Source organism: Astatotilapia calliptera, chromosome 10 (assembly GCF_900246225.1).
Source record: "Astatotilapia calliptera chromosome 10, fAstCal1.2, whole genome shotgun sequence".
Taxonomy (NCBI): Eukaryota; Metazoa; Chordata; class Actinopteri; order Cichliformes; family Cichlidae; genus Astatotilapia; species Astatotilapia calliptera.
Window position 1 is genome coordinate 14,808,996 of NC_039311.1, and position 26,125 is coordinate 14,835,120.

General features: G+C 41.0%; 3 protein-coding genes across 4 annotated transcripts in view; all 3 read right to left on the minus strand.

The window, feature by feature from the left end:
- On the minus strand, positions 1–10,345 carry LOC113030873 (V-set and immunoglobulin domain-containing protein 10-like 2). Its single transcript, XM_026182633.1, is given in 14 exon segments — positions 1–278; positions 608–693; positions 3,143–3,167; positions 3,262–3,381; positions 3,635–3,991; positions 4,461–4,751; positions 4,830–5,087; positions 5,186–5,464; positions 6,612–6,887; positions 7,221–7,496; positions 8,205–8,462; positions 8,561–8,839; positions 9,087–9,362; positions 10,129–10,345. Coding segments are annotated over 14 exon segments (3,153 nt in total). The 3' UTR covers positions 1–123.
- Positions 10,346–11,309: 964 nt separating this feature from the next.
- Positions 11,310–15,522, minus strand: LOC113030929 (V-set and immunoglobulin domain-containing protein 10-like 2). Its single transcript, XM_026182738.1, has 6 exons — positions 15,445–15,522; positions 14,509–14,884; positions 13,071–13,346; positions 12,234–12,509; positions 11,690–11,986; positions 11,310–11,581 (listed from the first exon to the last, which is right to left on the minus strand). Exons 1-6 carry the CDS (start codon positions 15,520–15,522, stop codon positions 11,310–11,312), a joined length of 1,575 nt encoding a protein of 524 aa, XP_026038523.1.
- Positions 15,523–18,976: 3,454 nt separating this feature from the next.
- The window catches only part of nectin1a (nectin cell adhesion molecule 1a), a 29,154-nt gene continuing 22,005 nt past the window's right edge, over positions 18,977–26,125 (minus strand). The window contains exons 4-10 of one of the 2 annotated variants that reach the window (XM_026183070.1): positions 25,271–25,388; positions 24,531–24,712; positions 24,312–24,429; positions 23,301–23,452; positions 22,972–23,104; positions 22,808–22,868; positions 18,977–19,648 (exon numbers count right to left, since the gene is read on the minus strand). In XM_026183070.1, the coding sequence (XP_026038855.1) occupies positions 19,334–19,648; positions 22,808–22,868; positions 22,972–23,104; positions 23,301–23,452; positions 24,312–24,429; positions 24,531–24,712; positions 25,271–25,388 (1,079 nt within the window). In that variant the 3' untranslated portion in view covers positions 18,977–19,333. Of the gene's footprint in view, positions 19,649–20,981; positions 21,332–22,807; positions 22,869–22,971; positions 23,105–23,300; positions 23,453–24,311; positions 24,430–24,530; positions 24,713–25,270; positions 25,389–26,125 lie in introns of those variants that run through there. The other variant, XM_026183072.1, reaches the window with a different exon arrangement.

Sequence of the window (26,125 nt, forward strand, 5' to 3'; positions counted from 1 at the left end):
TTTGCAGTGAAAAGTCGATGTGGGGAACTCGTAACTTTTTACTGTATTTTAAAAGAGCTCAAAAGCAAACTGTCAACAAAAATAGTCACATGTGAATTACAGCTGAAAGAGAGGGGCGTGTGACTATGAGCCCGTCGCCTTGACGGTGATGGTGATGCTGACTGGCTTGTTATCGCCTCCAGAGGGAGGGGCTTGGCTGGTGGTGGCGGGGATGGGGGTGGCAGTCATAGGTGAGGAGGTGAGGGTTGAAGCTGCTCGGGGTAAAGCCGTTGCTGGACCTGGAAAAAGACAAACATCAAAGACTATTGTTGGCATTTTGTTTTTTTCAACAAAGCTCATAATGAGGGAAAAATGAGCACATATCTATTAGAAAATGAAGTTCAGTCCAATTCATCATTTGCATCTATGCAGATGGGTAACTAAGAGTGCTGGCATTGATTATTGCTAAAAGATAAAGTCATAAAACAATCAAATAAACAACAACAACAAAATCCATAAAATAGAACCTAATGAATTGGATTTTTTTTCATTAATTAAAAATAGAAAATAATTTAATCTGGACTCGAGACTATGAATCTATAAATGTGTCTATTCAACTTTCCTGGACTGGGTGATCCACCAGTTGCTCCCTCTGACCCACCAAACACTTAATCCTCTGGGAAGTTGATGTTTTCCTGCGACTGGCTGTGCTGCCTGCAGTCATCATCAAAGATGAAAAGGCATTACAAATAGTAATCGTTACCATCAGCGCTGCGAACTGGAAATGTTTCATTACCAGTCACCAGACACTTCATTAGGTACACCTGTTCACCTTATTGTTGAAGGGGTCCTTACCTGTGCATAAACAGGTTTTTGCCATACCTGCCAAAGCCCCGCTGCATTTGTGGCTATAAGTGTGAGTTAGAGCTGACCCGCTTAATGCTTATGTTTTCATTTTAGTAGAAGCAGCTGAGAAACAGTAGAATACAATGTCAAGCTAATGATTAAAGGCAAGGAGTAGATGTTTAAAAAGGGAAAATATATGAGTGTTGCCTCTGTGTCTAAAGGCCTTTACAAACCTAACTAGTAAAATTCATGCTAATGTTTCCAGCGTTAGTCCAAATAGTTTTTATACTCGCCTGTCTTACTAAAGTTGTTCACAGCCGTTAATTTCATATGATGAATATTCTGCATTTGTCTTTTTGGATCAAGCTCGATTTTTCTAATTTTTCAGTATAGAATAAACAGATCTCATCAGTCAGATTAATGCTTTTGGCAACAAGTGCGCTTTTAAACTCAAAACTGACTGCTTCGGGTCAATCGTCTCTAAAATGATTTCTCTGCCTCCTCAGATCTGGGCCCATCTCTGCTAACTCGAACTCAAAGTGCGCCACTGACATCCTGAAATATGTACAAAAGTGTCCATGTTGCAGTTTCAACTGCTGCATCAAACCATGAAATTGTCCCTGCTGCTCCCTTCTCTTGAGAACTGCATGAAACCTGAGTCTCAGTTCCACTTTCCTGCTTAGAAACTTCAGAAGCAGCTCATCGTCTCTTGATGTCGACCTCTTTTTTTCCCCCAAAGTTCCTCTTTTTGTTAGACTTATACTGTGTATATATACATTACAAAAACAAGTTCACATGTGAAAAATACTGAATGTGCAGGAATCTGAGGTGAGTCTTTAAAAAAAAAAAAAAAAAAAAATTTATTAGTCCGTACTATGCAAGTAACTGGGAATAAATGCTAGAATGAAAGAATCTCAAGTTCAGAGGGTCCATTACCAAGTTTACTTATTTAAAAATAAGTAATACTGTGAATACGTACTATGAGACTTTTAGTAAATAGCCACATGGGACCACCCACCAGTGGGCCCGCCATTTGCAGGTATTGACATCAATTGTCTTGTTGAACTTTATATTGCAATATCAATAGTTGAGAGCAAGAACTTTCTTTTACCAGGAAGAAACCTCTGACAGAAGCAGGCTTAGGGAAGAGCAGCCATCTGTCTTGAGTGGTTGTAGGGGTGGAGGGGAAAGAGAAAAGAGAAAGCAAACATTCCTGCCAAGAGCGGCACATAAACACAGGCTGTAGCAACATAACTAAGAGCTGCTTGAGGGTTGCTTTATTTACTGCAATCTTAATCAAAAGGGAGGTAGAGCAGTTGTCCGCTTTCTGATTCTGGAAATTCTCAGAATCAGAAATAAGCCTTGAAACGGAGCTTGAAGGGCTCTATCGGGATGATATAGTACAAAAAGAGTTTAGAATTTAATAGAGCCTGATTATTCAGGCTCGTTCTTTCCAGTCCTTGTTATTACTCTTGCTGCAGTGTTTTGAATCAGCTGACAGCTAAAAGTATAAGCAGAAAAGACTCACTAATATTTACAAATGCAGGATGAAGAGCTCCATTCGGGCATCTCTTGACGGTGGCGTTTTGTACAATTTGGAAGGCACAGAACTAGAAAAAACTGAAGAAATTATATATCTGCTGAGTACAGAATGCCTTGTTTTTCCCCTGGAGGACCTGACATGATGGGGCAGGTGACCTCTATAAGCTGTAGAAACACCCCCAACCTGAGTCAATTTCTTTTAGATGTTTCTTACTGTTAGGAAGTTTTTTCTTACCATTGTAGCCAAGTGATTGCTCACAGGGGGTCATTTGATTTTGGGGTTTTCTCTCTATTATTGTAAGTTCTTTACTTTACAATATAATGCTACTCGAGGCAACTGCTGTTGTTATTTGGTGCTGTATAAATAAAATAGAATTGGACTGAATTGAACTAAAAAGCACTGGATGATGTTTTCAAGACCTTACTTAACTTGTTACCCCTTGAACATCTCTTGAGTACCTTTAATAACAAGTTTTGACACCTGAGTAATGATCAATAAAGACATGGTTTGATGATCATTAGAATAGATTCTGTGTTTTCCCGAGGTTATCCCTTGCAAGCTGTACAAGCAGAGGTTACCCACAATAACTTCTGATGAACATGTAGCCGTTTTGTTCTGGAAACAAGACTGAAACATAACAGAAATGGTTCAGGTCAGAAAATATCACAGAGAATTCAGACAGATTGGAAAGTAAAAGATGGTCCAACCCAATACTACCAGTGTGTACCTAATAAAGTGCCGGGTGAAGGTTGCAACAGATACACATATACTTACAAGCCAAACAGCAAGTCATGGAGTCCTGGGGGAAGATACAGAGTATTAAAGCTACATAATGTTGCTTTATGCACAGGTCAGCAAGATGCTGGTGGTGGTCATGTGTGTGGAGGACTCACGAGGATTGATGCTGCAGTTACGGAGGATGAACATGAGCAGCAGAACAGTGACAATGGCTGCAATCATCCCACCAATAGCTGCTCCAATCACAGCGGGGTACAAATTGTTGCGTGGTTCCACTAAAACACATCAGAGTTAAACATTGCGAAGGAGCTGAGCTCTGTGAAAACACATCTGCAAAGTGATAAGCGTTCACCGTACCGTTATCCCATAATAGGAATGACTACTAGGTTCCACATTAATGTAAACTCTGTTGAACTAGAGTATTGTGGGTTAATTTTTCAGATACATTTTAATACATTTTTGTTAAAGCCCCCCACCCACTTTGCCCAATTCTTTGCCAGTCTCATATATGTCTCGCATTTCCTGTACCTGGTTTCTTTGGAGTAGAAGGGTGTCCCACAGTGCGGTGGTTCACCGGTATGATGCGAAACTGGTAGGTAACCGTTGGCGTCAGGCTCCCCACTGTATAAATCCTGACAGCTGGATCCTGGAGGATGTTACGGTACCAGACTACGGGACCAACTTTCTCCTCCATCCGCTCACTTGAAGAGTCATTCCCACTTCCTTTCCTTCGTGGACGCTCAGACAACCATCGGTGCTCCAAAAAGAAACCTGTCCAACTTCCTGCTTCCTCATTCTCCACCACCCACTCCAGCTCCACCTCATTACGCTGTCGGCTGGTGTACATCACTCTGACCAGGGTTGCATTGGGTGGCATGGGGTACTCTTATACACACATAAAACAAACATAAATAAATATGACTTCGATATGACATCAATCCAGTTTGTATATCTAATCAATTAATGTGTGGATTTCCATTAAATAATGTGTAGTCAATTCTCAGACTACTAATTACTTTTAAGTAATACTTCTATTACCAATATATTAAACTGGAGATATTAACCCCTCGGCTGAATTTAGACAGTGAAAGCATTGTCTAAACTGCACAAAAGTAAAAAGGGAAAGAATGAGTTTTCCATGTTGTTTTTTTGTGTATTGAATTCTGATTTAAGGTGTTTTTAACTGGAAAATATCAGGAGAAGAAGTCGACACATTTCCCTCTCGCTTCACATCTTTATTCTAAGCTGACTGAGATTCATATGCTGTACAGACTCAAGGAATGTAATACAGTTCTCAACAGGGAAATTATTCAACAAGCCCAAAAAAGATCAGAAAAATAAAACAGGTCCTTACTCTTGATGACTAAAGTGATATTGATTTCGGTTCCTCCCACTGCGTTGGAAGTGGAGCACCTGTACTCGCCGCTGTCTTGAGTTTCATCTGTGTCTCTCACAGTCAGATTGGCCCATGCAGACGTTCTCAGAAGCATGTACTTTGAGGTATCTTGCACACCGACACCCTGATTATTAAACCAGGTGATTTCATTGACAGGAAGGTAGTTGTCTCTCAGACTGCAGGTAAGCTGAACGTCGCTCCCCTCGTACACAGACACGACTCTGCGCTGTGTCTGCAGCACTGGTGCCTCTACGTGGGACAATGTACAGACTAATTATTTAACAATTTATATCTGCTATTTGTTGTACAGTGAGAATGTGCACTCACCCAGCGTGAGTCTGCAGGTCTTGGTTTGGACCAGAAGTGGGTGTTTAGCGTGGCAGGTGTAAGGTTTCCCACTGCGAGCTGTGCCATAGTGGAGGATCAGAATGTTGAAGGTTTGTTCCCCACCTTTGCTCTGACCTTCGGGGCCCTCCCACCACACCAAGGCTTTCGGGGCCCCTCCCTCCCAGGAGCAAGACAGCATCAAGTATTGTTTGTCTTTAGTCACATAAGCAAAACACAGTGGCTCTGCAGGGGGAATATCTGATGAAGGAGAGGAGAGATATAAACACATTCAGATACATGATCACAAAACTGCCACTAACTTCTCTTTTACTGTTTGTTGACATTGCTGCACTCACATGTGCGTGTGCTGCACTGTGTCGACTGTTTCAGGGCAGGATGGGAGCCCAGGCATGTAAACAAACTGTTATTAGAAGTCAGTCCTCCAGAGGGCAGCATGATGGTAGTGCTGGAGGCTGAACTTGTTAGCTGGGCTGTGTTGGACTGATCTTGTATCAGGTCTCCAGTCCAGTGGAGGGAAGGTGAGGGGAATCCACCAGGCCAGGAGCACAGCAGCCGCAGAGAGGTGTGATTCAGAGCCGGCTCCACAGAACAGGACGGGGAGCCATCAGGGGGGTCTGTGGGGATATGATAGAGGTAACAAGGTAATGATGTTTAAAGTGCGGTGAAATCAAGGCCCAAGAAAGATGTTGTGTATTTACAATGTTGGGCATGAGTAAGTTATAAAATTATTTGATTATATACACATATTTTGGGAAGCTGAGTTCAGGTTCATGAGCAACACCCAGGCCTGATTACTGACAGAACCAGAAGCTGCTTTACTGGAATCTGTCTGACAAAGTGAAGTAGGCGAAAAAAATCTCAGATAGCAACACATCAAAGCTCTAAAGAAACTCAAGAACAGATGAGAAACAACGTCACTGACATCTATCTGTCTGGAAAGGGTTACAAAGCTACTTCTAAGTATTTCGGATTCCAGCGAGTTATCCACAAATAACAAATCAAAACTTGGAACAGTGATGAAACTTCCCAGATGTAGCAGGCCTACCAAAATTACTCCAGTAGTGCATCAACAACTCATCCAGAAAGTCACAAAAGAACCCAGAAAAACATCTAAAGAAATCGAGGCTTCACTTTCCTCAGTAAAGGTCAGATTTCATGATTTAACAACAGCAAAGAGACTAGGCAAAAATGCTCCAAGGAGAAAACCACTCCTGACCAAAAAGGATCACAAAAGCTTGTCTCACATTTGACAATCACAAAACACATTAAAATGGGTTAGGAGTCGCCTTGGAGTGGGCTATAGCAATGAAATGGCCATTATATTTCTCTACCATATTTGTCCAATAAACATGGAGCATGGTCTGTCCTTGTAGAAACTGAGGTGTGGCACTTCTGCTTCTTGTTATTTCTTATTGACATCTTTAATTAGTATCTGAGTCAGACGTCATCCCCATACTGTGTTCATCCCCACAGCCAAGGATGAATTAAAACAAAGGAACCTATGAGGATTTCTGCATTATGGTAAATGGTAAATGGCCTGTATTTATATAGCGCTTTACTAGTCCCTAAGGACCCCAAAGCGCTTTACATATCCAGTCATCCACCCATTCACACACACATTCACACACTGGTGATGGCAAGCTACATTGTAGCCACAGCCACCCTGGGGCGCACTGACAGAGGCGGAGAGGTTTAATTACAGGAGAGGTTTAATTGAAAGTGAAATGATCATAATGGTTAGAGGTCAGAGGTCACACTCACAGTAGACAGTCATGCTGATGGTTTTTTTGGTGCGCGTGTTGAGGTAGGTGTTCTGTGCCAAACAGGTGTAGTCGCCAGCATCCACACGGAGGATCTTGGTGATGGTGAACTTCTGCCCGGTGTAGACCTGCGAGTTGTTGTAGAACCAGACGTACTGACTGGCTGGATTGGACTGGGCCTGACACAGCAAAGAAACAGCCTCCGTCTCCAGAGCTGTGTAGCCCTGCTTTACTGTACGAGGTGGAGTCACATCTATTTGAGGAACATCTGGGCCAACTGATGAGAAAACGTAGCAGTGCATGTAAGATATACAAGAAACAAACAACTTATGCTGAAAGCAGAGCAAGAAAATGTTGTTAAGAGCTAAAATTCAAACCAGGGTACAATGAAAAGTTTTATCATGTGATCCATGTAGGATCACACACAAAATTACTGCATCCTGTTGCCATTAGGTCACCAACTGTGGCGGTCATTTGTTGTAAAGCAGCTATAATGCCAAAAATTACTCACTCAGTCTGATCAGAAAAAATAAGCCATTGACCAAAATATCATGATTTTGGTCGTTTTTTCTTTTATCCAGTGATTCCCTACCTCAGCTTCAATACTTACAGATGGTGTCCAGCCACACGCGATCTGATGTCTGGCTGTTGATATTGTTGCTGGCGACACAGAGGTACCAGCCGGTGTGGTTGCGGTTGACGTTGGTGACGTTGATGATGCTGTTGTTGCCCTGTGCAAATGTTGTGACGTCTTCACTGCTGGTTTCACGTTGCCACACATACCGGATCGGTTCAGTCCCATTTTCCACATTGCAGCGCATCCACATTGAAGATCCTTCCACTGGAGAAGTATCACTCATCAGGATGTAAGGCTTATTGACGGGGACTACAATGAAGATGAATAACACAGATGTGTCTGGATGTTAACAGTCAGTAGTAGAACTGAAGGGCAGTAAACAAACACTAAAAAGATGATCTTATAATTTCATTTCCAGTATGTGTAAACCTTTGGCCAATCAGGACACCAAACTGAGAAAGAGGCTCAAAGTTTCTCAAAGTTTAATCTGATGTGGGCATGTTAATACAAAATGACTAATAAATGCTGATGCAGTGATACTATTTTATGAAGATAAAGGGACATGTGTATACCATTTGTCATTATGCTCAGACTTAACCAGTCATGTTTTGCAGAGTTCAAAGGACAAATTGTTGTCGCTGAGATTTTTTTTAATAGATCAAGTAAAGACAACTCTTAAATGGTCAGCTTTAGAGGCACAATGAACCTTAAAAATTAAAAAAAAAAAAAAACCCCAGCTTATGAACACTGATAAGATCATTTTGAATATATTTGTACTGCTGTATAATTTTGGGTAGTAAGACATCACATATAGATTTTTTAGCTGGTGGTCAGTTATTGCATGTGTTGTATCAAAGGACCTCAGATGCTGATTTTAAAATCATGTTAGTTTACTGAAAGATAGATAATTTGTTTCCAGGTGGAAGGAACACTCCAAATAATTTCCCGTGTATACAAATGTGACTCTGCACTGCATCAGCATCGATCAAAAAGAATGAAGTGAAAATGTGCACTGACCCAGCGTGAGTCTGCAGGTCTTGGTTTCGACCAGAAGTGGATGTCTAGCATGGCAGGTGTAAGGTCTCCCAAACCGTACAGTGCTATAGCGAAGGGTAAAGTTGTTGGAGGTTTCTTCTCCACCTTTGCTCTGACCTTCGGGGCCCTCCCACCACACCAAAGCTTTCGGGGCCCCTCCCTCCCAGGAGCAGGAAAGCGTCAGATACTGTTTGTCATTAGTCACATAAGCAAAACACAGTGGCTCTGCAGGAGGAATATCTGATGAAGGAGAGGAGCGATATAAACACATTCAGATACATGATCACAAAACTGCCACTAACTTATCTTTTACTGTTTGTTGACATTGCTGCACTCACATGTGCGTGTGCTGCACTGTGTCGACTGTTTCAGGGCAGGATGGGAGCCCAGGCATGTAAACAAACTGTTATTAGAAGTCAGTCCTCCAGAGGGCAGCATGATGGTAGTGCTGGAGGCTGAACTTGTTAGCTGGGCTGTGTTGGACTGATCTTGTATCAGGTCTCCAGTCCAGTGGAGGGAAGGTGAGGGGAATCCACCAGGCCAGGAGCACAGCAGCCGCAGAGAGGTGTGATTCAGAGCCGGCTCCACAGAACAGGACGGGGAGCCATCTGGGGGGTCTGTGGGGGGAGAACATATGAAGTTAGAAGTTGGTAGGATATTCATGAACAAGAAAGATGAAAATAAAAGTTGTTTGTAGTGTTTTATTAAAAATGTGAAATTGTGATTTTAATGACATTGTAGTGTTTTATAATCCTGGTAAATGCAGCACAGCGATGGAACAGCTCAGGTCAGTGCAGCATACAAGGATTGACAGAGGAGTAAGATGATTAATAGCATGGTCACGAGGTCAGAGGTCACACTCACAGTAGACAGTCAGGCTGATGGTGTTATTGGAGCTGGTGTTGAGGTAGGTGTTCTGTGCCAAACAGGTGTAGTTGCCAGTGTGCATACGGAGGCTCTTGGTGATGGTGAACTTCTGCCCGGTGTAGACCTGGGAGCTGTTGTAGAACCAGACGTACTGACTGGCTGGATTGGACTGGGCCTGACACAGCAAGGAAACAGCCTCCGTCTCCAGAGCCGAGTAACCCCGCCTGGTCATAGTGTACGGAGTCACGTCTATCTGAGGAATGTCTGGTCCAACTGAGGAGAAAGAATATGAATTCTTTCCCTTAATCAAGAAATAAGGGACACAGGCGTGTTATGTGAAAAACTCATATTAGTCTGATAAGAAATCTTGTTTTATGCTACAGTAAGAAAATTAACCCTTACTTGATACAGCCATAACTACAAGCTTTATCAACAAGGAAAGCTTCAAGCCCAATCTTAAAAGTAGAGTAGCTCTCTGTCTCCCAAACCCAAAGAGGGAGCTGCACAGTAGAGACCCTGATAGCTAAAGGCTCCGCTTCTCAGTGTACTTTAGGAAAATCTAGGAACAACAAGTAAGCCTGCACTCTGAGAGCACTCTCTTTCGGGTCAAAATGTTACTGTTAGGTTTTGAGGATGTTATGTAAATGTGTAATTAAGGGCTATATGTGAGTAGAGGGACTTTTAATTTGGTTCCTGATATTACAGAAAGCAAGAAGTCTGAGGTGTTTTCGAGCATCTGTGGGATTTGTCGGCGATATAAGTCAGATCTATGGAGGCCCTATCTTGCAACGTATGGGAATTAAAGGATCTGTTGCTAAAATCTTGGTGCCAGATACCAGCATATTCTCTTTAAATTTAATCAGACATAAAATATCAAAGAAAAAACTGAATCATGCTGGGTACTAAAAAAATCCAAGTATAGAAAACAAAAATTTCGCTTACTTGTGGTCTGTAACAGTTGTGTGCTTTTAATTGCTTGTAGTTTTTTAATGTATTTACTGAAAACTTGTTTTAAAAATGTTTATATATTAAAACTCACACAGAGTGTTCAGCCACAGGCGGTCAGATCTCTCGCTGTTGACGGCGTTGCTGGCAACACAGCGGTACCAGCCAGTGTGGTTGCGGTTGACATTGGTCATGTTGATGATGCTGCTGTTGCCCAGTGCGAAGGTTGTGGCGTTACCATTGTAGGTTTCATAGTGCCAGGTGTACTGGATCGGTTCCGTTCCATTTTCCACACTGCAGCGCATCCACATTGAAGATCCTTCCACTGGAGAAGCATTACTCATCAGGATGTAAGGCTTACTGACAGGCACTGTGTTTAAGACAAAATCATACATGCAGGTCTGTTGAAGAAGAATATTGTCACATTTTTGACTAAAAATATGGATTATATGTTAACCTCTGGTATGTAAGCTTTAGTCAAATCCAGGTTCAAAGCTAAGAAAGGGGTCAAAGACTTCAAAATATTTGTCCCAAAGTTTTTCTCAACCAGTATAATTTTGTTCTTGGTTTGACCAGACAACATCTGTAATGGCCTGCTCATATATTAAAATGCAGATTTAATAGGAAATATAAAGCATGTTTACAAACTGGTAAAATAAATTCTTTTGGTCTCTATGGATGCAGTAGTTTCTCTATTCATGACAGCTTTCCTGTTTTCCTGTCTTCCTCTCTTCACCCCAAACTGTCGATGCAGATGCCCGACCCTTAGTAACCCTGTTTCTGCTTGAGGCTTCTTCCTGTTAAATGGGAGTTTTCCCTTCCCACTGTCGCCAAAGCGCTTGCTCATAGGGGGTCATATGATTGTTGGAGTTTTCTCTGCTTTCTTTGTATTATTGTAGTATCTATCTTACAATGTAAAGCACTTTCAGGCAACTCTTGTTGTGATATGGTGCTTTATAAATAAAACTAAATTGAATTCGTGTGGTTGAGCAAATTCGTATGATGAGCATTTGTTATAACGAAGCATCACTCAGATAAACGTGACATATTTTAACTCATTCTATGTAACATCCTGAATTAGAAAATATAAATTCAAATAAATTAATAATGGCATTTACGTTTTATTCCTTCCATTAAAAAGGTCTAAAAAATGTCTGGATTTGTACATGAAGTTGTCACAATTCAAAGGCTTAAAAATTTAAGGATCCTTTAAAATCTTTGTGCAATGTTTGTGTAGAAGTGATAACATGGTTCTCAGATTAAGTAAGCTGAACATCACTCGCACCGACCCAGTGTGAGGCTGCAGGTCTTGGATTGAACCAGAAGTGGGTGCCTGACATAGCAGGTGTAAGGTTTCCCGCTGTGAGCTGTCCCGTACGGGAGGATGAGGATGTTGGAGTTTTCTTTTCCACCCCTGCTCTGGCCCGCAGGTCCCTCCCACCACACCAAGGCTTTAGGGAACCCTCCTTCCCAGGAGCAGGACATCATGAAGTACTGTTTGTCATTAGTCACGTCAACAAAACACACTGGCTCTGCAGGGGGAATATCTGATGGAGGATAAATCAAATGAGTGATGTTGAAAGTGTATAATCTTCACATTTACTCTCTCATTTGTTTAACTTTCTGTTGTTCTTTGTTGACATTTCTGCACCCACATGTGCGTGTGCTGCACTGTGTCGACTGTTTCAAGGCAGGATGGGAGCCCAGGCACGTAAACAAGCTGTTATTAGAAGTCGGGCCTCCAGAGGGCAGCGAGATTGCAGTGCTGATGAGGATGGTAGTGCTGGAGGCTGAACTTGTTTGCTGGGGTGTGTTGAACTGATCTTGTATCAGGTCTCCAGTCCAGTGGAGGGAAGGTGAGGGGAATCCACCAGGCCAGGAACACAGCAGCCGCAGAGAGGTGTGATTCAGGGCCGGCTCCACAGAACAGGACGGGGAGCCATCTGGGGGGTCTGTGGGGGGAGAACATATGAAGTTAGAAGTTGGTAGGATATTCATGAACAAGAAAGATGAAAATAAAAGTTGTTTGTAGTGTTTTATTAAAAATGTGAAATTGTGATTTTAATGACATTGTAGTGTTTTATAATCCTGGTAAATGCAGCACAGCGATGGAACAGCTCAGGTCAGTGCAGCATACAAGGATTGACAGAGGAGTAAGATGATTAATAGCATGGTCACGAGGTCAGAGGTCACACTCACAGTAGACAGTCAGGCTGATGGTGTTATTGGAGCTGGTGTTGAGGTAGGTGTTCTGTGCCAAACAGGTGTAGTCACCAGTGTGCATACGGAGGATCTTGGTGATGGTGAACTTCTGCCCAGTATAGACCTGGGAGCTGTTGTAGAACCAGACGTACTGACTGGCTGGATTGGACTGGGCCTGACACAGCAAGGAAACAGCCTCCGTCTCCAGAGCTGTGTAACCCCGCCTGGTCATAGTGTACGGAGTCACGTCTATCTGAGGAATGTCTGGTCCAACTGAGGAGAAAGAATATGAACGCAAATCAAGAAATAAGGGACACAGGCGTGTTATGTGCCTGTGAAACAAAGAAATCTTTGTTTTATGCGACAGAAAGCAAACTAACTCTAACTTGATCCATCATTAACTACAAGCTTTATCAACAAGGAAAGCTTCAAGCCCAAGCCCACATAACACAGGCGTGTTAAATGCAGATTACAGAAAGCTAATAAGAAATCCAGTTTAAAGTAGGACTCTTACTTAGTTTTACATTAGCAGTTGAGACATACAGCAGCTAAATTAACCCTAATATGTGTAATTCCCTAAAAATTCAGATAATTGCATAATTTTTGTACTGTGATCAGCATTTTTTGAATTTGGGGATAAAAGCCAAATTCTTAACAGGGCATTACTTTTTTTTTTAGATGGAAACAATACAGAAGTAAATAAATTTAACTGAAAAATGCTCAAAACACCTTCAGTGCATTAAGTTTTTACATACTGATGCTTTCTTTTAATTGTTAAATGAAGAAATGAATAACGAATGAAGAAATAGGTCTGCCTGATCTAATTATACTCACAGAGGATGTCCAGCCATAGACGTTTGGAGCTCTCGCTGTTGACGGCGTTGCTGGCCACACAGCGGTACCAACCGGTGTGATTGCGGTTAACTTTGTTCATGTTAATAATGCTGCTGTTGCCCATTTCAAAGGTTGTGGCGTTACCATTGTAGGTTTCATAGTGCCACACATACAGGATCGGTCCAGTCCCATTTTCCACACTGCAGTTCATCCACACTGTAGATCCTTCCACTGGAGGAGCATTGTTCACGAGGAGGTAAGGCTTGCTGACAGGCACTGTGGTTAAGATAAAGTTACACACGTGAAGGTATGTTTACCGTCTTCACTGAAAATGAGTCACAGTGTTCAATAAATAACACAATCTTCAGCTTCGAAGAGGCTTTGATATCAGTTAATCTTCCCAAGGCTCCTCCCCCTCAGTACCAAGGACCTCATTTTTGCACTTATAGCCCAGTCACAAACATCACACCCTTCAACTCCATTATATACTTTATCACACCATTTTTGATTGTTAATGCACTCTGGCTGATGTCTTTCTTCTGTCAGGAATGCTTGATGGCATGTTTAAGAGAACGTGTCAGATTCTAACATATTTCAGAGTCTCCATCTGCACTTCACTGCCTGGGACCTGGGCCTGTTTTTGTGTCTTCCGATGTAGTCACAAGGCCAACAGCAACTCCTGTTTAATCTGTGCTTGTAGTAGTAGAGACCTGAGACAAGTACAACAAACAAGATAACTGCTGCATGCACAAGGAGGAGGATCTGGTCTTTGCCTGCAAAGACAAACAGCCTGGCTCACAGTTACCTTCTTGGTAATTTTCTGAGCAACCAAATACATAAGCTCTCCTCTTGTATCGCTTTAGTGGAAACCACGTTTCCACTGCAAGTCTCTTTGGAAACTTCTTTGAAAAACATCTTTCACTACGTTGAGCTGCAAAGCGAAATACTGCCATTGATGGCTAGTAGCTTGAATCAAGAATCACTGATCACAGCAGGTGACACTGACAAGCATCTTGGAATTTATGGCAGGTTGTGTTGACCAACTGAGCTCCAAAACTGTGTGTAGGGTGATATGAAAAAAGGGCCCACACCTGTGTGGACATCAAGGTGTCACTTTATGCCTTCACTTTCTTGGCCTCCACATTTGGTGTACTATTCTCTCTTTCGTGACTCTTGGTTAATGCTGTCTTTATATGTACATATTTATAGAATTAAAATTATGTCCATTAACTATTGTTTTTAAAGTTTGGTCAACACATAGGGCACCAAGATGAAAGATGGCCCAAAGGTTTTTTGTTTCTCCAAGATTATTTTGCAACTGCTTCAAATATTAGTTTCTATAAAGCCGCTGAAGTTTTTCACCTTGTGCAGACTAGCTCTTTTTTGCCGTGATCTGAGAGTGTTTAGGAAGAACATTGTTTCTGAGGGGAGTTCTTACCTCGAACAGTCAGATGGACATAGTAGTAGTAGACTTTGGCCTCCTGTGCTATGTCATAGAAGGCCTGGCAGGTGAATAAGCCATGTGATGCCAGAGGGAGCTTCTCGATCTTTAAAGCTGAGCTGTTTGAGATGACTGTTGGTTGGCCGAGTGTCTCAGCCAACTTCTGGGTCTTTATTCCTTGACCCACATTATACACCACAGCCTTTATTGCTTCAGTGCCGGGTTTGGTGAAGCTCCATATATACATGTCAGGCACGGTGGTACCACACTCCAGGGTCACCGCGTTGTCCACCACCCCATACACACTGGTGTCCTGGTACACCACCTCCCCTTTATGATTGATCTGCACATCTGGAGGAGGCAGAGGATACAATGGCCAATGTGTGTGGGTACAATGTGTGTGGGTCCATAAAATAATGGACCCACACACAAACACTTTGTTTGTGAGTGTCTATTAAGCAACAGGAGACGGTGGTGTCAAATGCCTGGTCAGTGTTCAGTTGCAGGATTGATTACACAGTCAGTTTCAGAGGCAGTGTAATGTTATAAAAAGCAATTCTAATATTTTTTTAATGCCAGATTCAGTTTTCAAACACATTTTCTTTCTTCTTTGTTTTTAATTTCATCTGCAAGGTTCTGTATATCATCATTTGATCCATGTGAGACAAATACAAACAGATTTATCCGTTTTTCTGTTTAAAAAACATTCCAAAATCTCAAATTTTTTTGAGCATAACGAATTTTGAAATGTGACAGAGAGTAAAAAATACCATAGAAATTGTAATAAGTCTTTACTAGTTTGTCTGTTATGCAATAATTCCAACAGAATTGCAGGTACTGAAGTACCTACTTAGGTGATGTTATAATAATCAGTGTCTGATGTTATGTAGACAATAACAATAAAAGTGTAAATTAATCCACGGACACTGGAAAACTCTTACCATTTGCCCCCAAAGTGACCAGACTGGTAGTTAGAAACAGAACAGCCAGTTCTAGCAGTGGTGCCACCATGGTATCATGATGATCTTGAGTCCAACAACTTCTTTACTCCAAAAAAATGTGTTTGAGATTGAAAGGTGAATATTTCGTGGCCCTGAAAATAGCACGTTATTGCCTGCCCTCAGGTGCCTGAGGCTTTCGTCGTTCTGAGTTTCTCGGATACACTGTGGGGAATCCAGTTGCAGAGACTGACTTCACAAGACTGAGAGCAGGAAGGGACGGAGGATCGGTAAACTGATTTAGACCGAAGTATTAATGGGTTTTTCCTTTCTCTCTGTCCGTCTTTGTTTCTCCTGCTGGTTTAGAATATCAGTTATACCAAAATCATCTATTATGCAAGATATATGCATGAGTGGATGGGTTAGCCTTTCACGCAACTACTCATACAGCCAAGGCTGCACTGGATGAAGCTGACATTCCTCTACATGTCTTTCACATGTGAAAATCTCACAAAGGTTTTACTGTAATGAAATCCTTTTTTTTTCATATTCATAGAGTGCAGTTTTTCTTTTATTTTCTTACATCATCCTCTTCAAGCTGTGACCAAAGTGGGAATGCTGATCAATGTTATCAACAGTCATTTTCATATAGCCTCGCAGAGGATGCACTCAAAGCTCAGGGATAAAAAAAAAAAAAAAAAAGGGGGGGGGGGGATTAAAAGAGATTAATATCTTCTTATGTTTTCTTTGTCCTTTGTTTTTCTTTTAGTGTCATCTTAAATACAAAAATATCTTGTGCAAAAAACAAGAGGTTTTAATGATTTAGTAGGTGAGGATCTCAGCAAAAATATTCATTTGTATAGTCAAAGTATGATCAAACAATGTTTTTTTTATTGTATCTTTGTTTTGTTAGGTAAACAGTGAAATCAAAGGCTTCAGATTTCTTCATCGGATCATATGAGGAGCAAATGGGAAGCTTAACCTGTACTGATGGGATTAGTGTTGAAATTGATTTAGATATCTGGCATCTTGCAGTCATTTGCCGTGTTTCCTCGTAGCATGGTCTTTATCATTGCACATACTAAGATGTATATTTCCAGTTAATAAAAAACGGATCCTGCATGTATGCACGGTCTTGGGGTCCATTTTTCCTAATCCTTCTTTTTAAAGAAAGTTTTTATCTTTGTAGAGGAGCAGGAGGGACTTTTAGGTAGCATGTAATGTGAGATGAGATCAGTTTTAGCTTCAGTTCATCAAATCCCAACAAGATATTAAGGTTCATAATAAATCAGAAAATGAATCCAAAAGAAAATAATCTGAGCCTGGTGCCACTCGGAGCAGTTTTGTTTTATGGAAGTACAACGTATGCATTTATATACTTATTGTCTGAGAGCTTAATAGTAAATCTGATCAGATTTATGCAGAGGAACAAGGCGTTCCCTTGGTACAATCAGAAACTGATTACAATATTCATCAACTTTAAAGCCCAGCGGCAGCAGCAGCAGACTCAAGAGTGAGTCGATGCACTCGCTTTCACTATAAAAACTGCACATTTGAAAGTAGCAGCTGACAAGGAGAGAGAGGGAGCTATGAGCCAGACATAGAATCCATAATAGATCTGTTTTTTTAAACATCTAGATTGTAAATATAATGACAATTATAATCTTCTGGGAAATAACATTAAATCAAAACACACAAATTAAGCATTAAAAATGTTTTAATTAACATGGTTTAGGTAGTCAGTCAGTTAATGATAGTTAATGATACCAGTGTCATAATGGTGAAGATTTAAGTGATTTAAGTATTCATGTTTAAAGCTGTAACATTGATGTTATTACTAAGCTAATATCCTCTTCCTTTCAGTGCTAAGCCTTGTTGGCCCAAATCCACATTTTAAATAAACAGGACTTCAGCATTAGGAAGCTAAAGTGTCATTTCTGGTTGTTCTTACAATTAGTGGGGCTGACACTTCTTGATCCCGCTGTTAATCTGCTTCTTTGAAATAATTAGCTAAATCCCTGAGGGATTTAAATCACAGAGTAAGTGCATAGTTGTGTACATGGGAGAGTTTGTTTGTGTGTGAAACTATCACACACAAACAAATTCAGTTACCCTTTCAGCATTGACAGGTTAAATTTTAATAACTTTTTATTCAGTCTCACTAGTTAAAAAGTAAATTGGTCACTAATGTTAGAGATTTTTTTTTTTATCCAAAATGAAAGAAAGCCATTGCAGACTTCAGTGTTTGTAACACAATTATTTATATGGGCCGCCTACTTATAGAAACTTGATTAGGTAGATCTGTTCTATTGGTTAACTAATCAGCCAATCACATGGCAGCAACTCACTGAATTTGGGCATGTAGACACTGTCGAGATGACCTGCATTACAATGGAGTTGTAGGGTGAATAAAGTGACTTTGAACTTGGCACGTTTATTGGCTAGATGGACTGTTCTAAATATTTTAAGAAACTGCTGATCTTCCCGCACAACCATCTTTCTGTTTTACAGAGAATGACTAGAAAAAGAGAAAACATCCAGTGAGCAGCTGTTCTCCGAATGAAAATGCCTTATTGACGCCAGAGGTCAGAGGAGAAAGGCCTGACTGCAGAAGAGCGTCTCAGACTCACCAAACTGGACAACTGAAAATTTGAAAGATGTTGCCCGGTCAGAAGGGTCTCAGATGGTAGGGTCAGAGTTTAGTGTAGATAACGTAAAAGCATGACTCCATCCTGGATTTTATTAATGACTCAGACTGGTGGTGTGATGGTGGGGGATTTTTCTTTTTGGGCCCTTAAGTGCCAACTGAGCGTCCTTGAAACACTGCAGGTTGTCTTTATAACCACAGTGTATCCATCGTCTTGAGGCTCCTGATTCCAGCAGGATAACACACCATTATTAGATTAATTAATTAAATAGAGCAGCTTTGGGATGGGTTGGAACCGGATATTCCCATCCTGGACCTGCAGCAAATCTGCAGCAACTGTGTGATGCTGCCATGTCGGTATTAACCAAAATCTCTGAGGAGTGTTTCCAGCACCTTGTTGAATCTGTGCCACGAAGATCTCAAACAGATCTGAATGTCAAAAGAGGGTCCTACCATCACAGCCATGTTGCGGTGAGTTTGTTTTACCCAGCTACTAGACTGTTGAAGCACATTTATGTGATCATTTTTATTTAACAAAATAACAACCAGTGTCAATGAATGCTAAAACCCACAGATACCACAAATAAAAACATCAACTTTACAAATCATCACATAATCTCCTCAGTAAATAAAAACATTTTTCTTTACATAGAAAAAAAGGTAGATTATACAAAATACAAGCACAGCAGTAGTATTACATTAAACCAAGAGGTAAAATCAAAAGGTAATATCTGTTGTTCCACGGGATGAAGACAATGGGAATCAAATATCAAGTAGGAAACTGTATTTTCTTTTTTCTTTTTGTTTCCATTTACTTTTTCCTCTTTTCTTTTCTTTATTTTTTTCCTTTTTTTTTCTTTTCTTTTTTTTTTTTTTTTTACAAAATGATGCTATAGAGGATAAAGTAAGTAATCAACCACATCAAGAGATAACCCCATCCATTCAGTTTGATATAATCAAAATCTAATACAACCATGAAATAGACATTTTTCAAAAGAAATTCAATTCACCTTTAAGGGTCACAGCCTTCCTTTTTTCATTGAACAAGTAGAGCACAATAAATCAGGACAAAGAGAGAAAATGTTTCCAAACTGGCCTTAATTCAAAGTCCAATAGCCAAACCTTTATTGTCCTTATCCTCAGTGGTGCAGAGACACTGCCCCATAGTCCAGTCAGGTTAAATATGTTTGGGTTTTTTTTGGTTTTTTTTCATTCGTGTCGTTTCGCTGATGTCGTTTCAGACATACTGCTCTTTGGGAAAAGTGTACGCTGCTACTCCTGGGGGAGGAGAGGACAGACCTGGTACAGAGGGGTATTTAAAGATGGCAGTGGTGTGTGAAGGAGGAGAGAAGGTGTTTCCTGATGCGGCGGTGCTGCTGATGGTCGTTGCAGGGTTTGGAGGAGTAGAGTGGTAGGGGTGCTGGGGAAGAAATGTAAGAGGAGGGTTGATTGGAGGGGAGTAGGGCTCTGGGTAATCCTCTTTGTTACAGGCCAGTCTGTAGCTCACATAGTCAGCTGTGCTTGGAAGCTCTTCGTAAAACCGTGCTGAATGCTGTGAAGAAAGGAGGCGTGTTTATTAAAGATCTACAGTATTGTGAGTCGTGAATCATCTGTGGGGGGGGGGGGTTTAAATTTCACTACACTGAAAAAAAGGGATTGCCCATCTCTTGGATTTATGTAAGCATCTTGCGTGTATTCAACACAATTGCCTGATGCTTTAAAGTGAAGTGTAGATACAGTATAGTGTAGAAACTGCATTATATGCAGAGATGGTATATTAAATTGTTCATATCATGTTCGAGTGAGTAAGTAAGTCAATAATATAGCAATGTTAAATCTCGCGACACTGCATGTGATTTCATCTCGACGGCTTTGGATCGTGGTTTGAGGAAGGCATCCATCTCAGTCAAGTCGAGCAGCCGCTGAAGGCTGGGTGATTGTTACATTTACAAAAGTCTAACTTGTAATTTGAACAAAATAATTTCATGTTTCTATGGTGAACGTAATTAAATCATGTAGGATTTGTATGAAATTCAACACCTTAGTTTGTTCTTGTTGATATGACATGATACAATCTAGTAAGAGTGGCTAGTTGCTGGACTTATGAAATTCACAAGATCACATGAGATTTCAAACTTTTGTCAATTTTGTTGTCTCACAGCAAGAAGGTCCTGGGTTCAAATCTGCAATCTGGCTAGTTTGCACTGGGTTCTCTCTGGGTATTCTGGTTTCCTCCCACAGTTAAAAATCATGCAATTATTAGAGTTAGGTTAATTCCAAATTGCCCATGAATGGTTGTTTGTCTCTACTTGATAGACTGGTGAGCTGTCCAAGGTGTACCCTGCCTCTTAATCTATCACTTCAGGGTTATGCCCCAGCCACCCCTCCAACTTGTATAAAGATAGGAGGAAGGTAATTGCTGTAAATCCATCCATCCATCCATCCATCCATCCATCCATTCGCTTCCGCTTATCCTTTTCAGGGTCGCGGGGGGCGCTGGAGCCTATCCCAGCTGTCATAGGGCGAGAGGCAGGGTACACCCTGGACAGGTCGCCAGTCTGTCGCAGGGCTAACACACATTAAATCCATTTAATGTTTATGTTAACCAGACTCTAGACTTTGTTGAACATTATATAATATGAAGATAACATGTAGTATTTAAGTGACCACATAGTACTGGGGTAAAAGCTATTGAATAGTTTTGGAATAAAATGACAAAATTGTGAACGATTAAAATATTCCAGGAGTTCAACTTACTTCATCTACACATGTTTCAATCCTGTTTAATCAACACAAAATGCACAGGTTTATTGAATATGAATAAGTTATGTTGATTTAACTAAGTTGTTTAAGTTTCTGCCAAAGCAAAACAACTGTGTGCCACCAATGTCCACTATTGAATTAAGTAAATCCAACATGGTTTTTTTTTCAGTGAAGGAAGATGGGAAACAGGTACAAACTTACATGGAAATACATAAATAAGGCATATAAGGCAAAAACAGAGTTTGTACAATTCTAATAAGATTTACAGTCAGTATTTAGTATGACTGCCTTTACTCTTCAACATAGCCTGAACACTCTCAGTCAAACTTTATTGTAATTTCCTTAATTAGTCTTCAGGAATAATTCTTTAAGCTTCTTGAAGGGTACTCAAAGCTCTTCTTTGGATGTCGGCTGGCTTTTCCTCCGTTCTCTGTCAGGATGACCCCACGCGGCTAATGCTGATGTCCAGGGTCTGGGGAGGACAATCCATGACTGATAGTGCTCCGCTGTGTTTTTCTATCCAGGTATGCTTTTGATAGAATTGGAAGTGTGTTTGTGGTCATTTGCTATGTTCATGTTTTTCTATCTACTATAATCTATGTTCACCACTGGCTGAAATGCAGCTTTGAACCGTGACAGAACCTCCACAATGTTTTACAGATGGCTGAAGACAGTCACTGTACCTCTATCCTGACCTGATATCTAATGACATTTTTAAATTTGACACTGATTTTCAGGCCAGTTCTTGTGTAATGTGGCATACCGCCACCCTTTTCTCCCTGTTTCCCTTCATTAAGAATAGCTTCTTAACATCCACACTTCCACTGAGACCAATCCTGATGAGGCGTCAGTGAACAGAAAACTATTCAAGAGAGGGGCCAGATGCATCTCCCAGCTCCTGTGTCATGTTTTTGCTGGATTTTTCTTCCTGTTTCTTAAGAAAGCGGCGTCAGATACTGTTTATCTGCTGTAAATAGTTTTCAGGTCTTCTGTTGTCTTCCACTTGTCCAGTTACTTGAAATTTCCTGAGAACATACTGCACACCAATCAAAGTTTTTGGCTAAAACCTATTTGGGGATCATCTAGATGCCAAATTACTATTTTATGCCTGTCAAACTGTGTTAAGGTTGACATTCAAATAACTAAATTGAGGGGGGGCTGCTGGTAATAAAGTGTCTAACAGTACAATTTAAAATTGGTTCTTTCTTTTGAACCAGTGTGTACACTCAACACTGGTTTATCCCTTGAGTTAAGTGACTTTTTTTAAGCTTGAATGACTCAGTCGGTGTTAAGTGGTTTAACAAACAAACAAATAATTCCTCTAAAAATGGTCATGAACAGTGGAAAAAGCAGCAAAGAAAAGCTTTAAAAGGCCTTTATGAACCTGGAAAACTTGCTCAAGCCCACTGGCTGTGGAACAGTTTACCACTACCACTACGTTTGCTTGACTCTGTGGATTCTTTTAAAAAACAGTTAAAAACTCTTCTGTTCAAACAAGCCTTTAGTTGATCTACATATTTTATATTTTTTACACTAATTACATTTGATCTTTTACATTGTATATAATGTCTATTGATTTTATTGTTTATTTTAATATTTGTGTACAGCGCTTTGTGAATGTCTGTCTGTGAAAAGCGCTTAATAAATTAAGTTTACTTACTTACTTACTTACTTACTTACTTACTTACTTAAAAAAACAAGTCTGTCTTCTTGGAAGGAAAACATGAAGAAATAAGGGGTAATTGTATCTAAGCTAGTACAAATCCTGAACTATAGGTACATACTTTACGACATAAAAGTCCTCACTGAAGTTTCTGTCCTCTCAGTAGTGGCCCGGAACAATTTTATTTTTATTTCTATTTTATTAGTGGATTAGCCAAATCCCTGTGGACATTTTACAAACTTTTTAAATATGTGCTATCTAAATTCCACTCAGTGCAAACGTTACCTGGACGTCATCTGCTGGCCTTTTTCTTATTGGCTGGGACAATTTTCTGGATGGAGAGTCACTGATCAAGCAGAAAACAAAATAAGTGATGTATTAAAGGTTTTAAACCGTGTCGTAAAAAACAGGCACGTGTGAAGCAAAAAGATGGAGAGCTGTTTACGTACGAGGCGTCGTACTTTCTACTTCTTATTTTAAGCACCAGGACTGTGATAGTAATGCCCAGGAGCACTCCAGCAGCCAATAATAAGGCGATTACGCTGATGACATCACTCGTTGCGATCTGCGGTAATGGTTTTTCTGCAGAAAAAAAACCCCAACAACACACTTTTAAGGAAAAGCTCCAAAAACTGTGCAGCACGGAAAATTTGAGTGTAAAGCAGTAAGCAAAACCTTGTTTCTGAAGGAGTGTTATATATTACTATTATTAATAGTAAAGCATTAACAATATCAGAAGTAGTAATGTTGAATTTCAGACAAATTCATGTAATCTTACCTAAAACGCTGACCTCCACGGAGCCCGATCTTGTCCCGATGCTGTTCGTTGCATCGCACACGTAGATTCCCTGCAGGTCATATGTGACCGGCCCTTTAAAGGTAAGGACGTTGTCTCGGATCTCAGCATTGCTCGGGATGGTGCCATTAATCCTGAACAGTACACAGTGGTGTGAAATCAAAGTTTACAAACCCAGGAGTACACCACAAAACAGAAGCTACAAAAATATATAAAGCCGTTAGGAATAATAGACTCCTGTGTAACTGATAAAGTACGACCAGATATTACAATGTTTCTTAGACACTCAGCAGCAGCTGTTAGGCTTTAACTTTTTAATTATGAAGCGGATTCTGATCTCCCTATGTGGAAGCTAAATTATAAAAACACCTTCTGTTCTTATAAGCCTCACTACCACTATTTGCCACTGGATATGAAATCTCCCAGGAAAATGAAGACTTGTTGAATCAAAACAGGTTTCTCCTGGAGCTATCTGGAGCTAAAACGGTGACTAGTAGGACAACAGAGACCACTACGTAAACTCTCCCCAGAAAAGGAAGAAAGAATGCTTTTATCGTAGGAAGCTAAAAGGGAAAGAAATAAAACCAAGAGGGAACCTCACTTCAGGGCTCGCAAGAGTTTAAAAGTTACATTCAGTCTATATTATTTGAACTGGTTCTTTATATAAAAGCCTGCTTACATCGCTGTGGGACAGGGTTTCTGTGACAAATAAAATATAGCTCTTGAATGAGCTGTTAGGTCGGCCATTACACCCAAGATGGCATAAAAATGAGCTAAACTGAATTAAATTGACACTATTGTAATTTGGTCAATAGTATAAAGAGTTTACATGGTGTTTGTGACTATTAATCAGTCAAATGGCAGTTTAATATAATGCATAAGCAGAAGCTGGAATCACACTCAGACACCACGCTGGTGAAGCCAGTGAAAATGATCTGCTCTCTGCTGCATGAGTGCTGAAAGTAAGAAAATAAATGTTAGAGCTATACTCACACTCTCCACTGATACAGAGAGACGGCCGGGTTGGCATCAGCTATGCAGCTCAGCTGAACATTGTCTCGGTTCAGGTACCAGTTTCCATCAAACCCATCCACTAAAACATCTGGCTCATCTGTCGCACACATGCACAAACATTTAGCTGGCAATACTATCACAACAAAAGCTCTCAGTGCCTGTACTGTCATGTGGTTGTTAGGTTTAAAAGAGGCCTACACTGAATATCGAGGGTGACGCTGTCAGTGTAGACTTCCTCGTTGTAGGTGGTGACGCAGGTGAGTGTCTCTTTGTGCGTTTCTTTGCTGGGCACCAAAATGTAGTCGCTCTGAACCGTGAATGTCCCGTCTGAGTTCCTGTACTCTCGGGTGGTCACTTCTCCAGGTACCCTGGTCTCCCACCTGCTCACATCAGTGAGGACTTAATGGAGATGCACAAATACATGTGTATGCAGTAAATGTAACCTAAATGTTTATTTTAGTGGACAAAAAGTAGAAGTTTTTAAAAAGAGGAAAGCATGGAGATGAGACAGATTTAGCAGTAACACTCTCATTATCTGGGGCGATCGTGGCTCAAGAGTTGGGAGTTCGCCTTGCAATCGGAAGGTTGCCGGTTTGAGCCCCGGCTTGGACAGTCTCGGTCGTTGTGTCCTTGGGCAAGACACTTCACCCGTTGCCTACTGGTGGTGGTCAGAGGGCCCGGTGGCGCCAGTGTCCGGCAGCCTCGCCTCTGTCAGTGCGCCCCAGGGTGGCTGTGGCTACAATGTAGCTTGCCATCACCAGTGTGCGAATGTGTGTGTGAATGGGTGGATGACTGGATATGTAAAGCGCTTTGGGGTCCTTAGGGACTAGTAAAGCGCTATATAAATACAGGCCATTTACCATTATCTGAAGATGACAAAGGCAAACCTTAATCAGAGGACAGCACGCTGTGAAAAGGAAAAGTGAATTCCCACACACCTGATTGTACCGGGTGGCTTTCCATTGGAAGAGACGCAGGTAGCCACTGGAGTTTTTAGGTTGGATGAACGAGCCACCAGTGTTGGTGTGGACAGACTCATCTGAGTTGTTGGGCGAACTGTGAAAATGTAATACAACACAATGTTTGATGAAAGTGCTGATAAGTAAAACTATGGCTTTGACCTTATATAAACTGTATAGACAAAAGTACCGGGCCACACGTTACATGTACAGGAGCCATGAAGCTCCCAGCACACAGTTTTTGTGCTGATGTCAATGTAAGAGGAGGTTTGGAGCTCTGGAGTTACTGAGTCAGCAACTTTTATGCACTATGGAGCTCAATACTCAGCGACTTGTGATTCTTTATGTCACAGGTGTCAAACTCCAGGCCTCGAGGGCCGGTGTCCTGCAGGTTTTAGATGTGTCCTTGATCCAACACAGCTGATTCAAATGGCTAAATGACCTCCTCAACATGTCTTGAAGTTCTCCAGATGCCTGCTAATGAATGAAGTAATCATTTGATTCAGGTGTGTTGACCCAGGGTGAGATCTAAAACCTGCAGGACACCGGCCCTCGAGGCCTGGAGTTCGACACCCCTGCTTTACGTGATCTGGCTCTTTTTTTCCAGAGTTGCTGTGTTTCCTTAACACCTTAAGAACAACCGATTCTTTCACAAATGTTTGCAGAGGCTAAGTGTATGGATGAAAACACCTGAATTTAACGATTAAGCGAAAGCTTTCGTTCATATAGCGTATCGACAGCAGTCACCTGAAAGCTGGTTTACACTGTATATTTAGGAAAGTAACAAAATCAATCAAGAAAACTTCTGTTATATGAATGAAGAAATGAGTGCGA

What these genes read in the sequence shown, in the direction of transcription:
- LOC113030929 (XM_026182738.1), bottom strand. Translation starts at nt 15,522, where the DNA reads ATGGTGGCACCACTGCTAGAACTGGCTGTTCTGTTTCTAACTACCAGT. An exon ending in CATCAGCCTGACTGTCTACT is followed by an intron (nt 11,987 to 12,233) that starts GTGAGTGTGACC and finishes CTCCCCCCACAG; the next exon opens with ACCCCCCAGATGGCTCCCCG. An exon ending in ACAGTGCAGCACACGCACAT is followed by an intron (nt 11,582 to 11,689) that starts GTGGGTGCAGAA and finishes ATCCTCCATCAG; the next exon opens with ATATTCCCCCTGCAGAGCCA.